Source organism: Phyllobates terribilis, unplaced genomic scaffold, assembly GCF_046119375.1.
Source record: "Phyllobates terribilis strain yellow unplaced genomic scaffold, ASM4611937v1 Scaffold_56__1_contigs__length_8794411, whole genome shotgun sequence".
Classification (NCBI taxonomy): domain Eukaryota; kingdom Metazoa; phylum Chordata; class Amphibia; order Anura; family Dendrobatidae; genus Phyllobates; species Phyllobates terribilis.
In genome coordinates, this window is record NW_027362816.1 from 901,508 (window position 1) to 917,489 (window position 15,982).

At 44.8% G+C, this 15,982-nt stretch overlaps 2 protein-coding genes across 2 annotated transcripts in view; both read right to left on the minus strand.

Moving 5' to 3' along the window:
• The window catches only part of LOC141192230 (uncharacterized), a 480,396-nt gene that overhangs the window by 141,251 nt on the left and 323,163 nt on the right, over positions 1–15,982 (minus strand). The window lies entirely within an intron of this gene.
• The window catches only part of LOC141192229 (uncharacterized), a 421,525-nt gene continuing 411,884 nt past the window's right edge, over positions 6,342–15,982 (minus strand). Inside the window, exons 2-7 of the mRNA XM_073661720.1 lie at positions 8,968–9,117; positions 8,659–8,838; positions 8,453–8,576; positions 8,272–8,369; positions 8,013–8,103; positions 6,342–7,646 (exon numbers count right to left, since the gene is read on the minus strand). Coding sequence (XP_073517821.1) covers positions 6,385–7,646; positions 8,013–8,103; positions 8,272–8,369; positions 8,453–8,576; positions 8,659–8,838; positions 8,968–9,039 — 1,827 coding nt within the window. The 5' untranslated portion in view covers positions 9,040–9,117 and the 3' untranslated portion in view covers positions 6,342–6,384. The remainder of the gene's footprint in view (positions 7,647–8,012; positions 8,104–8,271; positions 8,370–8,452; positions 8,577–8,658; positions 8,839–8,967; positions 9,118–15,982) is intronic.

Consider the following 15,982-nt stretch of genomic DNA (forward strand, 5'->3'; position numbering starts at 1 on the left):
GGCGCTATACGGCACTATGAATGCACCATAGGGCACTATGATATGCTATGAGTCACTATGATATGTTATGCTATGAAGAGCCATAAGGCGCTATGAAGCGCTATGAGGCACTATGCCATGAGACACTATAAAGCAAATATGAGATGCTATACCGCACTATAATGTGCTTTGAGACTCTAACATGCGTTATGAGGCACTGTGAAGAGCTATGCGGCACTGTGAAGCGCTATGCGGCACTGTGAAGTGCTATGCGGCACTGTGAGGCGCTATGCGGCACTGTGAGGCGCTATGTGCCACGAGGCACTATTAAGTGACATGAAAAGCTATGCCATGAGGCACCATGCTATAATGCGCCGTGAGGCACCATGCTATAATGCGTCGTGAGGCACCATGCTATAATGCGCCGTGAGGCACCATGCTACGATGCGCCAAGAGGCACCATGCTACGATGCGCCAAGAGGCATCATGCTACGATGCGCCAAGAGGCACCATGCTACGATGCGCCAAGAGGCCACCATGCTATGATGTGCCAAGAGGCACCATGCTATAATGCGCCGTGAGGCACCATGCTATAACGTGCCCTGAGGCACCATGCTATAATGCGCCGTGAGGCACCATGCTATAATGCGCCGTGAGGCACCATGCTACGATGCGCCGTAAGGCACCATGCTACGATGCGCCAAGAGGCACCATGCTATGATGTGCCAAGATGTGCTATGAAGCGCTATGATATGACGCACTATGATGTGCCATGAGGCACTATGATGTGTCATGAGGCGATGCACTATGATGTGCCATGAGGCGCTATGCTATGGGGCACTATAATGTGCCATGAGGCGCTGTGAGGCACTATGATGTGCTATAAAGCGCTATGCCATGACGCACTATGATGTGCCATGAGGTGAGGCACTATGATGTGCTATGAAGCGCTATGCTATGATGCACTAGGATGTGCCAGGAGGCACTATGATGTGCTATAAAGCACTATGCGATGAGGCACTATGACGTGCCATGAGGCACTATGATGTGCTATAAAGCGCTATGCTATGAGGCACTATGATGTGCTATAAAGCGCTATGCCATGACGCACTATGATGTGCAATGAGGCACTAAGATGTGCCATGAGGCGAGGCACTATGATGTGCTATGAAGCGCTATTCTATGATGCACTATGATGTGCCATGAGGCGCTATGCTATGAGGCACTATAATGTGCCATGAGGCACTATGATGAGCCATGAGGCACTATGATGTGCTATAAAGCGCTGCCATGACGCACTATGATGTGCAATGAGGCACTATAATGTGATATAAAGAGCTATGATGTGCTCTTTGTGAAGTGCAAAGAGGCTTGATAAGGCACTGTGAGGCACTGCGCTCAGATTTATATTTAAAAGAGTAATCCATCTGAATGAAGGATAAACCTTTCCTTTGGGTGGTAAATCTCAATTGTCAGACTAGCCCCACCTGAAGGAGCCAACTGATGAGACGCAGCTGGACAGCAGACCTTCACAGAGACCATGTGATGTATTAACACCATGTGCCGTCCTATGGATGGAGTAAACAGACTGGAGGACAACAGTAAAAACCTCTGAGTGTTACTTTAACATTTACTGAGCAGATTGAGGCTCATTTTTGTGGTAAATTCTGAAGGCCAAGCATGAGGCTCTGGCGGCCCAGACATGTGGCTAACTTTAGCCTAGAGGTCTAAGGTCCAGCTTCCATCCTGAAGCCAATTTTAAAGCATGATGCCCTTGGCCCAGATGGGGTCTTACAGAGCGCACACACACCCATTTTTGAGTTTTGCGCAAACATCCTTCAGCCTTTCCTAGAAACCATACCAAGGAAAGGGCCCCATAAACAAGGTAAACATTCACGAAGATCACTCACCACCAGCTGTACGGATTCGGAGGCAGGAACGAGTCACAGGCCTGTTCCTCTCCCTCCGTCCATGCCTGAGCAATACTGAGGTGGTAAATCCCAGGGAGGGGCGCCTCCAATAGTGCGCCAATCAAAGCAGGAGCTGCTGCCCCCAGGCAGGGGCGCAGCTCAAAAGGTGCTCCCATTGATGTACAGAGCTGGAGCTGCTGATCCCAGACAGGGGCGCAGTTCCACAGCAGCTTCTCCACTTATGCACGGAACTGGAGTTGTCGACTTTTTTTTTTTTCAGGGACGCATGCATCGCGGTTAATACCACACTAACAAACAGATGCCGGTAACCCGACTTCCGGTCACATGATGTCCTCCAGGCGCGGTGACGTCATCAGGCCGCAACTTACCGGAAGTGTGCGCCCGTGCGAGGATGCCTCATACACCGCCGGCGCTCCCAGGTAGGTCCTGCCCATAGCGATGGCCTGATACCTCTGAACGGGGCGCCGCTCTCCTGCGGCCCGCTCCTGGTCGGGGGCGGAAGTTCGTAGACGGCCTCAGACCCGGCGCGCCAACCTCCGCCTGGTGTCGATGGGGACAACACCCCACGCAACTCGCATCTCCAGGGCAATGGTGGGCTTGCCACCTCAGATAGGGGCGCAGTCCCACTGCAATCCGGATCCCAACCAGGGCAGACTCCTCTACAGAAAGAGCAATCTGGCTGAAGCAGATAAAAGGGCTGCCACTCCAGATAGGGGCGCAGCTCCCCTGCATATCCGGTGCAAAAACATGCTGTGCCTCTCCCAGATAGGGGTGCACTCGCATAGGCAGAACGCTGGAGCTGCAGATCCCAGATAGGGGCGCTGCTTGACAGCCGTCGCCATCAAGATCTTCCACGAGCCTGCAATAGGTTCCCTCCATCAAGGACAGGAAACCAAACTGAGGCGAGAGGGAGGGCCGCCGCCTTTTAAGCCTGTAGGTTTCCTGTCCTTGGTGGGCGGATCCCCTCTCTCGTGGTGCTGTCATGGTCGACCGATAAATACTGCTATCATACACAACAACCTGCTCCAAGGAGAAGGGCCCCTCAATGCCAGACAACTTACTGAGATTGGAACAGCGCTAGGCTCTGCAGACGAAGAGCGGGAAGAACTTAAATCCTCTATGTAAATCACAATAGGTGGTCCTACCTTAGGGTGTCTTCAGTCCGAGCTCTTATATAGGCAACTGGACCCAGCACCTTTGTCTTGATTAAGCCACGGCCCCACTATCAGTATTTCATCAGTATTTTTTCTCTGGAGTGGGAGCCAAAACCAGGAGAGGGTGATAAATGCAGAATTGGTGCACTTGTTTCTAGTATACCTTTTCTCTGATTGTACCTCAACTGGTTTTGGCTCCCACTCCTGAGAAAAAATACTGACCAAATAACGAGTGGGGCCGTAGCCTTATAGAGACTCCCACCCAATGTCCAGCTGTGAGAGCAAGGGGTGGATGGCCCATGCAATCAGAGATGGTCATCTCCACCATAATTTTCACTATCTGGTGTAGCAGTGTTGCTGAGTTCCAGTGTGGAGTGCAAAACCGGAAGTGACATTATAAACACGTCACTTCCGATGACCGGACCCATGTCACATGTACTCCAGTGCGGGACAAGCCGGAAGTATGCAGAGGAGCTCCGTGTCCCACGCTGTCCCAGGTCCGACGATGATCACGAGGGGGGGAGGGGGGATAGGCTGGAGAGCTCAGTGAGGCCTCCAGCCTGAAGAACCTCCCAGACTTTAACCAATGGTTAGGACTGGAAGGGGAGTCCTGGGTCCACTAGGAGACAGGAGCAGAAAAAGGAGAGGAAAAGTAGGGCCAGTCGATCTCCGATACCTGGCTATAGATAATCTTAATCCAATGTCTACCGCCGGCACAGAACACCACGAGATGACGTCTTCATTCCAGTAGGGACAGGAAAAAACACTGGAGAGAGGATATGGGAGGGGTTATTTGACCTCTTTGTGATTATTGTCCCTATTAGAGTGGGGTGACATCCTCCTGTGGTGCTGTCGTGGGGAGTTATTGGAGAAATGGGCTCTGCTACCAGTCCTTGATGACCCGGTCCACATGTCAGTATTACATTGAAGTCATTCAGGACAAGGCATTTTAATGCCCTAGGCAGATAAGGCCAATGGCACCTCACCCCAAGCAAAGGAATGGGTCAGACAGTAAGGTAATATGACCCCTAACACAACCCCCTGCCCAGATTGGTCAGTTATCAAGATCTGATGACCAATTCCATTAACATTGTTACCTTTTCACCAAAAAAATCCCAGCAAAACTAAAATATGTGGTGTACTTTATGGGTGAGGCTTAATAGTGATTGCAATTTCAGAGCTAGATATAGACTCATTCATTGTTTGCAGACCACTTACACAATGCCAAATAGCAATATTAATTCCTAACATTATATATTGTAAATGTCAGACCCAAGGATAGTCGTGGAAACTAATATAGCTTAAGTATAATGGAGGCCATTTGGTTTCAATTATGCAAAATATACAGCTTGCAATGAAACTGATGTTTTTGGTGCCATATTCCTGTACTGATCGTGTTTCTAGTGACATATTCATGTACATATGATGGTTCTGTTGACATATTCTTGTTCTGATGGTGGTGTTGGTGACATATTTATGTAGGGTTGGGTGTTCTGCTACTATACTCATGTACTAATGGTGTTCTAGTGATGCATTCATCGACAGAACCATCATCAGTACATGAATATGAAACCAAAATCATCATTAGTATATAAATAGAACTCCAGACTAGTGTTGATCGAGCATGTATTGTTAATAGTGATGGGTGAGCACCTATTATCTTCAGCGTGTTCGGGCTTTATGTTTTCGTCGCTCCGTGAACATGATTTGCTACTGTTTGACAGCTTTAATACATGTGAGGAATGCTTGTTATTAAAGCTGTCAAACAGTTGCAAATCATGTGCACGGAGTGACGAAAACTTAAAGCCCGAGCACGCTGAAGATAATAGGTGCTCGCCCGAGCATGCTCGTAAATCTCGAGCAAAGAGCATGTTCAATCATCACTAATTGTTAACCCTTTCGGCATGCACGCTCGGATGCTCGCCGAGTATTTGCGGCGTGCTCGGCCTCTATGTTAGTGTCACGGCTGATAAACAGCTGTGACACATGCAGGGATTGCCTGTTTATCAGCCATGCACCCGCGGTGACACTAACATAGATGCCGAGCTAGCCGCATATACTCGGCGAGCACCCGAGCGTGGACGCCTAAAGGGTTAAGAATACATATGCTCGACCAACACTTCTCCAGACCCATCAATAATATATGAATATGGTACAAGAACCACACTAAGTAAATAAATAGGCCACTAGAATCATCATCAATTCATGAATATATCATCAGAACCACTATTAGTATATAAATTCAGCACCAATACCTTCAACAGTAAATAAATACAAAACCAGTACCATCATCAGTACATGAATAAATCACCAGAACTACCATCAGAACAAGAATACAGCATCAGAACCACCATAAGTATTTGAATAAATGAACCAAGCTTAGTATAACAATTATTTCTAATGTCAGGTCAGAGCCATATGCATTTGTAGCACATGAACCAACAACTCCCAGTATGTCATTATCAATGGTAAAAATATTCTGGGAGTTGATGTTTCCAGCCATCATCAGATTGCGGCCCTTACAAAATCACAGTACGGATGAGATGCAGGCAGCATCACAAATAAAAATTTACATCCAAGTACCTCATAAAGGGACATTTTCTCTGATTTTGTCGTTCTCTTTCTCTTCATCTCAATCTTGTTCAAACGTCATGATGACTTTTCAGTTACAGATGGACTGTCAATCTAAGGTGCCCAACAGTATGGTCACCACAGACCCCAATATAATGTCCCTCACAGCCCTCTATGCAGTTTGGTCACCTCAGACTCCTATACAGTATGATGTACCCACAGTACCCAGTATAATTTCCCCCATAGCCGACTATACAGTAGGATTTCACCACAATCGCCAGTATAGTGTCCCCTTTAGCCCCAAAACAAGTGTGATATCCCCACAGCCTCCAGTATAATGTCACCCACAGACCCTTATACAGTATGATGTACCCTACAACTACCAGTATAATGTTCCTCACAGCTCCCTCTACAGTATGATGTAACCACAGCCCAGATATAATGACAGTAAATGAAACTGATTATGCGCATGGCTAGTGTGATGTAACAACCTTATGTGAGCCCCAGGAACGCGAGTCGCGACACCACTTGAATAGCGCTGCAACGGGAGGAGAGTATGAGTGTTTTTATTTTAATGAGACCAAACATGAGGAATGACAAGGGGATGTCCTAGTAGTAATCAACTCCTTTAAGAAGATATAATTTTCGGTTAGAAAATTTCCAACATTCTGAACATGAAAGGTTTCTTAAATGTGTGACTTCTCTGATGTTTAGTAAGAGTTGATTTCCAAGTAAAACATTTTCCACAATTAAGAACATGAAAAAGGCTTCTCCCCTGTGTGAATTCTTTGGTGTCTAAGAAGAGATGATTTAGTCATAAAATATTTTCCACATTCTGAACAGAAAAAAGGCTTCTCCCCTGTGTGAGTTCTCTGGTGGCTATCAAGATAGGCTTTCTGGTTAAAACATTTCCCACATTCTGAACATGAAAAAAGCTTCTCCCCTATGTGAATTCTCTGATGATTAACAAGAGTTGATTTATCTAGAAAACAGTTCCCACATTCTGAACATGAAAAAGGCTTCTCCCCTGTGTGACTTCTCTGGTGTCTAACAAGAAGTGATTTTTGTAAAAAACATTTCCCACATTCTGAACATGTAAAAGGCTTTTCTCCAGTATGGATTCTCTGGTGGCTATCAAGATTTGCTTTCGAGCCAAAACATTTCCCACATTCTGAACAGGAAAATGGCTTCTCCCCTGTGTGAGTTCTCTGGTGACTAACAAAATCTGATTTACGGCTAAAATATTTTTCACATTCTGAACAAGAAAAAGGCTTTTCCCCTGTGTGATTTCTCTGGTGACTAACAAAATCTGATTTATGGCTAAAACATTTTCCACATTCTGAACATGAAAAAGGCTTCTCCCCTGTATGTAATCTTTGGTGGCTATCAAGATGCGCTTTCTGGATAAAACATTTCCCACATTCTGAACATGAAAAAGGCTTCTCCCCTGTGTGACTTTTCTGGTGTCTAACAAGAAGTGATTTCCATGTAAAACATTTCCCACATTCTGAACATGAAAATGGCTTTTCCCCTGTGTGAGTTCTCTGGTGTCTAACAAGAAGTGATTTCGATAAATAACATTTCCCACATTCTGAGCAGGAAAATGGCTTCTCCCCTGTGTGAGTTCTCTGGTGACTAACAAGATCTGATTTCTGGTTAAAACATGTCCCACACTTGAAGCAGGAAATTCTATTCTCTGCTGTGTACATTTTTTGAAGAAACGACTTTTTGAGGGGAAAACTTTTTCCATATTCTGAAAGTGAAAATGGCTTCTTTGCTTTAGGAGCAGTTCGTTTTTTAATGCCTCTTTTGTGACTCAGATTTTCAGTCAGTAATGAATCAGAAGACAGGAGCTGTTTTAAAGAATCAAATGGCAAATCTTTGTTGAGATGGGATGATGGCATATCTGGAGTAATGGCATCCACTTCAATTGTGTCCTGTGGGATCTCAAGATCATCTGTTTTAAAAATTGAAGATGTCAGCGTTCCCTCTGATCTCCTGGTAAAATTATCTGCCAAGAATAAAACTAATTATTATTTTTTAATAAAATATCCTTGAATTTTATATTTTTGAACATTTCTATCTAAGCTGTCCATAAAAATGGCAAAATATTAAATTATTCACCAAGGCAATGACAGATCACAGTGATCTTCTCATTTCAGTTGGTAGATGGATCCTCTAGGTTGTAAGTTCTAGAGAAGGGCTTCAATACCTAAAGTCATTTGAACAGTTTTGGGTGGAGGAGAATGTTATGGTCTAGAGGCAAAATGGTGATCACACGATTGTGATACAGCCGGACTACACAACCGATAAAGCAGCCACAGCCGGTGACTGAGAAGAATCTGTGACTTCTCTGCATTTAGTGCTTACTACTCACCTGGGTAGTCATATGTAGGAATCTCCTCTTTACACCGCTCATCACCCCTCACATATGTCTCTGTAGTATTAAAATGGGTCAGATCTTCACCCTAAAACAAATATTGTAAAAGTCACAGACAGATGGAGAAGTTCCATCTATGATCAACTCTAATCCGGCCATCTCCACCAATCTCATTACACAAGTATAAAACCTATAATACTGGGGGATAAAACAAGACATATAGGGGGGGATCTCATGACACCTTCTCTGCATCTACCTGATGATCCTGAGGAACATTGGGGTCTTCTTGTTTACAGTCCAATGGAATAAGAGGACGGGGCCATCTCTCGGATGTCGTCCTCTTACTGGATAGATCTGGAGGAAACACATACAGGGACTGAATTCATTCTTTACATACAGATAATTATAGGCTGTGTTTATTTAGTCCTGACTATTACCTGGTGATGTGATGGGCTGGGGAACCTCCATCATCACGTCCTTGTACAGATCTTTGTGTCCTTCTAAATACTGCCACTCCTCCATGGAGAAATAGACAGTGACGTCCTGACATCTTATAGGAACCTGACACATACAATGATACAGTCATCCCCCGATCCCTTCATAGCATTACTGTATAATGCCCCAGCATTCCCAGCAGTGTCACCTCTCCAGTCAGCAGCTCAATCATCTTGTAGGCGAGTTCTAGGATCTTCTGGTCATTGAAGTCCTCATGTATCAGGGGGTGAGGTGGAGGCCCTGTGATTGGGCTCAGGGGTGTTCTCCATCCCCCAGACACAGGGTCCTGACAGCGCTCACTAGAGGTCTTCTTCACTACTGTGTAATCCTGGTTATGGAGAGACACATTAATAAATCTCACTACAGACCTTTCCAGAGTCCTCACCTCTCCAGTTCTGTCCAACTGTTATTCCCATAGATAAGAATGATGTAATGTGACGTCATCAGAATCTCTCACCTCTCCAGTAAGCCGGAAGAGGATCTCTAGGGTGAGGTGTAATATCCTCTCCGCCATCTCGTCTCTGTTCATCTCGATCTTTGATGGGTAAATCAGGAAAATTCTCTTATATAGAAGATCTTCACTGAGAGGATCTGATATTGTAGAGACCTAAATGAGAAGAAAATCAACGGATGTAACACCATAAAAATCACGTATAATAATACAAATTACTGGAGTTAAGTATTAAGGGGAAACATATGAAATTTATTATTTCACAGTATGTAGCTTTCTTCTTTACATCTACTAATAAAACCTATACAGTATATTTTAGGCCGCAGACAACAAGCAGTTTCTTCCTTGGAGTCTGCAGCTGAATACATTTCTCATAGACTCATCTTCCATAAAGCTAATTCTCGTCTCATTTACCGACACTGGAATCGGCATTAGCAATACTGCAGGAGATATTCATTACACGTGACATGAGAAATAACTACTTCATGATGAGGACGACATCTTCATCTTCTACTACTGCTCTAAAAACATATTTGGCCAGAGTCCGTCACTGTCCACATCAGCACCGTCCGTCTATAGGAATGTTTCCCGTCTTCCCCGGACTGTAATCTTCTATCACGTTAGATCTCATGTCTGATTCACACACAGAAGTTTGAGGCTTTCATAAAAAACTTTTTTGTTTGCACAAACACCGCAGACAGAAATTATTTGATACCAAAGTCTACATGTACAGTGTTTTATGGGGTTTATGTCTGGCCTTAGGCTTTCCTATATTACAAGAAAAACACCAGAAAAAAGCAGATATTAAAATGTTTCAAAAGAAAATTGCACTAACAATTCTTGTAAAAAGAAAAAAATACGCAAAAGCGCAAGACACATTTTCTTTTTTAACACCTTAAACACTTGTTGTTTTTAAAAAAGAAATTAACTCTTTTGGGCACCAGAACATAGATGTACACCACAGGGATGGCACAGGTGCGGCTACAACAAAAACCCTGGCAGTTTAACCACTTGCTGCTTTCAAAAGCAAACATGGCATCTAAGGAAGTTTGACAGAGTTTAGCTGAATGCCCAAGTACTCGATAGTATGTGGCTGCCTAGTTACTACAATACTCAAATGCCTAATAATGGTGTCTGGGCCTGCAATGTATGAAGGTCTATTAGGTCGGGCCAGAGGTAGCGTTCAATAAGTTACCTTTTAACCCCTTCATACACAGACTAAAGTTGCATGAAAGTAGTGATTTTGGGGGTTTTTGGTCGACTATATAACGTATTTGGGGGCCTCCTGACAGATGATGTCAGGGCAGAGAAGGATCTGGCATTCTGAATTTCAGAGGATAATCTGTTTCTTCTTCCTGTAGATAATCCTCCACTAGTGGAGTCTGGAGGTGACTCTCTCATACAGACCACAGGAAAGCTGGAATATTTGTGTGTATGGGGGAGTCTGGAGAGATAGCCGTCTGCCAAATGACCGTTCAGCCAACACTTATCTCATGTGTATGGGGCCGTTAGTATTACAGTGACAGGCAGTGATAATAAAAGGCACTACAGTAGTACAGTGCATCACCTGAGCAATCAGAGCCTGTATGTTGTATGATCGCAGTAATGAGAGCTGTTTAAATCTTTTTTTAAAGTGGAAAAAAAAAAATCTCAGTTTTAGCAACAAGAAATATCCATTACTACACGGAAAACAGACAGTGAGTCTGTTTTCCCAGTATGTTATGTATGTTACCACAATGTTAGTTAAGTCACGTCCATAACAATTTTACTATACTCTATTATCCTATACACAGTGGCGCAGATAGAAATCACAAATCCCACAGCAATAGCTGAAATTGAGCCCCGCATCCTCAAAAGGACAAAAATGTATAAAATTATATATATATATTGCGGAGTCATATCCCCCAACTCTGCAATTGGCATGCTGCCGTTGTACTGGGCAGACCCGGAGCAGATGGTATGGAGATGAATGAGGGAGACCAAAGTCTGAAAATAAACTTTTCTTTTCTTAACAAGAACTTGATGAGAAGTAATACATCATATAGCAGGCACAACACTTTATGAATGCTTCTTCAGCATTATGCACAGCCAGGAACTTTCCGGTTACATGTAGGAGTATATAACTTTCCAACAAATTATTATGGGAAGGCCCAACATGCCCTGTGGGGACCATAAGGGTCAAGATGTGTCACTATGGCCCCTCAGAGCTACTCTCAGCTCCCAGTTGATTTCTGAGGACCTCACTGGCTGAGGTGCATTGGTACGACTCCTCACTAGTACACTCAAAGTCCATTTGATGCGGACAACGCACTCCTTGCTTTATCACTGCATTTTCAGCTCTCCGTAGGAGAACTAGTGTTCCAGTTTGGTGACACTGTAGCTTCCTCTCTAGTATAGACAATTGTTTGCTTAAATCCTTTTCGTCTAAGATAACGAATCCTTTATTAACTTAATCCCCTTAATCTCTATTGTAAATCAATAATCTTTCCCTTATTGATATCAGAGAGAATAAATTACCTCCATACACAGAACAATCCACTACACCAAGACCAATAATACCACATACAAGGGAGAAATACCACCACGCCATGACCAGGCCACATATTACCACCACATAGTGACCTAATAATACCAATTACAGGGGATAAATACCGCCACACCATGACCAGACCACACATTACCACCCCATAGTAACCTAATAATACCACATACAAGGGTCAAAAACTGCCACAGCCACCACAACCAGACCACATAGTGATCAAATAATATCACATACAAGAGAGAAATACTGTCACACCATGACCAGACCACATATTACTACAACATAGTGACCGAATACTACAATACTGATAACACTAATATTACCACTGGTGACATTATACACAGGAGCTCTGTATATAGTGCCAGTGTACAGGTAATACGGTGACTGGTGACATTACACTATGTACAGAGCTCCTGTATATAATGTCACTGTTGATCACTGCATTACCTGTACACTGACACTATATACAGAGCTCCTGTATATATAGTATACATGCATGCACGGGAGCCGCTTGTCACTGTGCATGCGCGAGAACCGATCATCGCGGCGACACGTGGCTTTACAATACACATTGCACAAGCGTGGATGACAGCATACAGTGCGCAAGCGCGGGACCACAACAAGCCAAATCATGTGACGTCGGCGAAAACCGGGGACAATTCAAATTGAGTGGGTTGCGCAAGTCGGACTGAATAAAGAAAGGAACACCCATATGACTAAACAAGTAAGTAAGCATATAAAGTGATTTTTTTTTTTTACTAAAGATTATAGCACCGATATTAATTCAAAAAGCGTGTTAGTGATGAATATTGCAGTGGGCAGTTTACATGCTCCAACTCACATGACAGGTTCCCTTTAATAGTGTCCCCACACTGAGCCCCTTTATTTAATAATGTTATTTAATAATGTCCCAGATCCTGGGCCCCTCCACCTAGTAGCCCATTCTGGGCTGCTTTGTTGTCCTCATCTTGAGCCCATCTGTCAGACCCCATATCCTCTACCCTGTCTAATCACAGAAGGTGGGGGGATAAAAAAAAAAAAATACTTCTTACCTTCCTACGCTCCCCTGGTGTCCTCTTGCTGCTTCATAGTTGCTGCGGTCATTAAACTGGCTGCCGGCTGCAGCTGTGACAGGGCGCTCTGCTCTGACAGGCCGCGTTCTTATGTCACATAGCAGGAACATTGAAAGGCCACCGTCCTATCTGAGACCGCAAGCTGACAAGTGAGGCCTCTGATGGGCCAGCGGCCATGTAATGTTACTGCAATGTGACGTCGGCGCGCGGCCTGTCAGAGCAGAGCGCCCTCTCACCGCTGCATCCCGCGTTCATCTTGATGTGCGTCAACGCAGCGGGTCAGGTAAGAACCCTGCATGCGCGCGCCCTGCCTTCGGCTTTAAAGGGCCAGTGTCCTGACAAACTGTTTTTTTCCATTTTATTTTCTTTCCTCCTACTTCTCTGGGGCCCACAGGGCATTTCACCGATACCCCGCCAGGCCAGTCCAACCCTGTTAGTGATGCTTAACGTTATCTGTTCCTTATGCTATACACTGAGACAAAACTGTGCATCATAAAGAATATTTATTACACATAAGTCTACAGTCTATTACATACATATATATTTATACCCAAGCTGGGAACTATATATAAATATATATATATATATAATATAACCAGGGATGTGTCCATCTGTCCTAAGCCTCTATAGACTGAGCATGCTCAGTTTGGAGCAATAATGACATTATGTCCAGGATGAGAGAGAGATAGAGACCGTGAGAGAGTGAGTACACCCCCTGTATTCTCAGTACGTTATATATACAGCGCTCAGCGTGAGTACACCTCCCTGTATTCTCAGCGAGTTATACATACAGTGCTCAGCATGAGTACATCCCCCTGTATTCTCAGCACGTAATACATACAGTGCTCAGTGTGAGTACACCCCCCGTATTCTCAGTATGTTACATATACAGCGCTCAGCGTGAGTACACCCTCCTGAATTCTCAGTATGCTGGAAGCGTCCTTCTGTCCAAAGCCGGGATGAGTGGTGCCTGTGTAGTGAGGCGCCGGAGTCAGCACATGTGCATATCGCACTACGGCGCCATTTTATTGAAGACATCGTATATGCGAATTTGCAATCAGTGTCTTTAATAAAATGGCGCAGAATAGCACAGTATGCGCACGTACTGACTCAGGCGCCATTAATAAAATTAATAATCAATAAAAATGCTCGCCACTCGGCCGTATAACGGGCTCAATAGCTAGTAATTATACACTGCTCAAAAAAATAAAGGGAACAATCAAATAACACATCCTAGATCTGAATGAATGAAATATTCTCATTGAATACTTTGTTCTGTACAAAGTTGAATGTGCTGACAACAAAATCACACAAAAATCATCAATGGAAGTCAAATTTATTAACCAATAGAGGCCTGGATTTGGAGTCACCACCAAAATTAAAGTGGAAAAACACACTACAGGCTGATCCAACTTTGATGTAATGTCCTTAAAACAAGTCAAAATGAGGCTCAGTATTGTGTGTGGCCTCCACATGCCTGTATGACCTCCCTACAACGCCTGGGCATGCTCCTGATGAGGTTGTGGATGGTCTCCTCTGGGATCTCCTCCCAGACCTGGACTAAAGCATCCGCCAACTCCTGGACAGTCTGTGGTGCAACGTGACGTTGGTGGATGAAGCGAGACATGATGTCCCAGATGTGCTCAATCAGAAGCAGGTCTGGGGAACGGGCAGGCCAGTCCATAGCTTCAATGCCTTCATCTTGCAGGAACTGCTGACACACACCAGTCACATGAGGTCTGGCATTGTCCTGCATTAGGAGGAACCCAGGGCCAACCGCACCAGCATATGGTCTCACAAGGGGTCTGAGGATCTCATCTCGGGACCTAATGGTAGTCAGGCTACCTCTGGCGAGCACATGGAGGGCTGTGCGGCCCTCCAAAGAAATGTCACCCCACACCATTACTGACCTACTGCCAAACTGGTCATGCTGAAGGATGTTGCAGGCAGCAGATCGCTCTCCACGGCTTCTCCAGACTCTGTCACGTCTGTCACATGTGCTCAGTGTGAACCTGCTTTCATCTGTGAAGAGCACAGGGCGCCAGTGGCGACTTTGCCAATCCTGGTGTTCTGTGGCAAATGCCAAGCGTCCCGCACGGTGTGGGGCTGTTAGCACAACCCCCATCTGTGGACGTCGGGCCCTCATACTACCCTCATGGAGTCGGTTTCTAACCGTTTGTGCAGACACATGCACATTTGTGGCCTTCTGAAGGGCATTTTGCAGGGCTCTGGCAGTGCTCCTCCTGTTCCTCCTTGCACAAAGGCGGAGGTAGCGGTCCTGCTGCTGGGTTGTTGCCCTCCTACGGCCCCCTCCACGTCTCCTGGTGTACTGGCCTGTCTCCTGGTAGCGCCTCCAGCCTCTGGACACCACGCTGACAGACACAGCAAACCTTCTTGCCACAGCTCGCATTGATGTGCCATCCTGGATGAGCTGCACTACCTGAGCAACTTCTGTGGGTTGTAGAGTCTGTCTTATGCTACCAAGAGTGTGAAAGCATAACCAACATTCAAAAGTGACCAAAACATCAGCCAGAAAGCATTGGTACTGAGATGTGGTCCCCAGCTGCAGAACCACTCCTTTATTGAGTGTGTCTTGCTAATTGCCAATAATTTCCATCTATTGTCTATTCCATTTGCACAACAGCATGTGAGATTGATTGTCAATCAGTGTTGCTTCCTAAGTGGACAGTTAGATTTCACAGAAGTTTGATTTACTTGGAGTTATATTCTGTAGTTTAACTGTTTTTTTTTTGAGCAGAGTAGAATGGAGTCTGTCTACAATAATGTACTGCTCCTGCGCTACTTCTCATGCGCTAGAGGTCCAATAATATTCATTCCCTAGTGTGCATGACCGAAAGTGACGTGCTTTGAACTTAAACGCCAAATAAACTAATTGCTGCTGCACCACACGTACCCGTGACTATGTATGCCCGTAGATATGCGTTCCATCTCGCAGCACATCTAGGATCATTGTCTGAGACTGCGCCTGTCCGGAAGCATGCGTTCCACGCCGGAGCGCATATGGTATTGGATTGCATTCCACCAATATAGAAAAGTCCTGTCTCTGAGATCAGAGTCATGGGAGACTAAAGCAAGTATTGCACATCCTCCCATCAGGCAATAGGCATGTAGATCCACTTTATCACTACATAAAATATGGGATGGTGGCCCACAGTATATTCCTAAATGGTCAAATTTGACCCCTATTGCATAGAGATACACAAGGAACACCACACTTGGTAATTATGAAGTAGTAGATGTGGGATATAACTGATAATAAATAATTCTGATATAGAAGCTCAGATCTCTCGATAAATTACAACAATATGTGAACCCCATTCACAGGGAACTAAGTAGTAATGGGTAGAGTATAAAATCCAAAATGTAATCCAGGATGGGGCTGTAA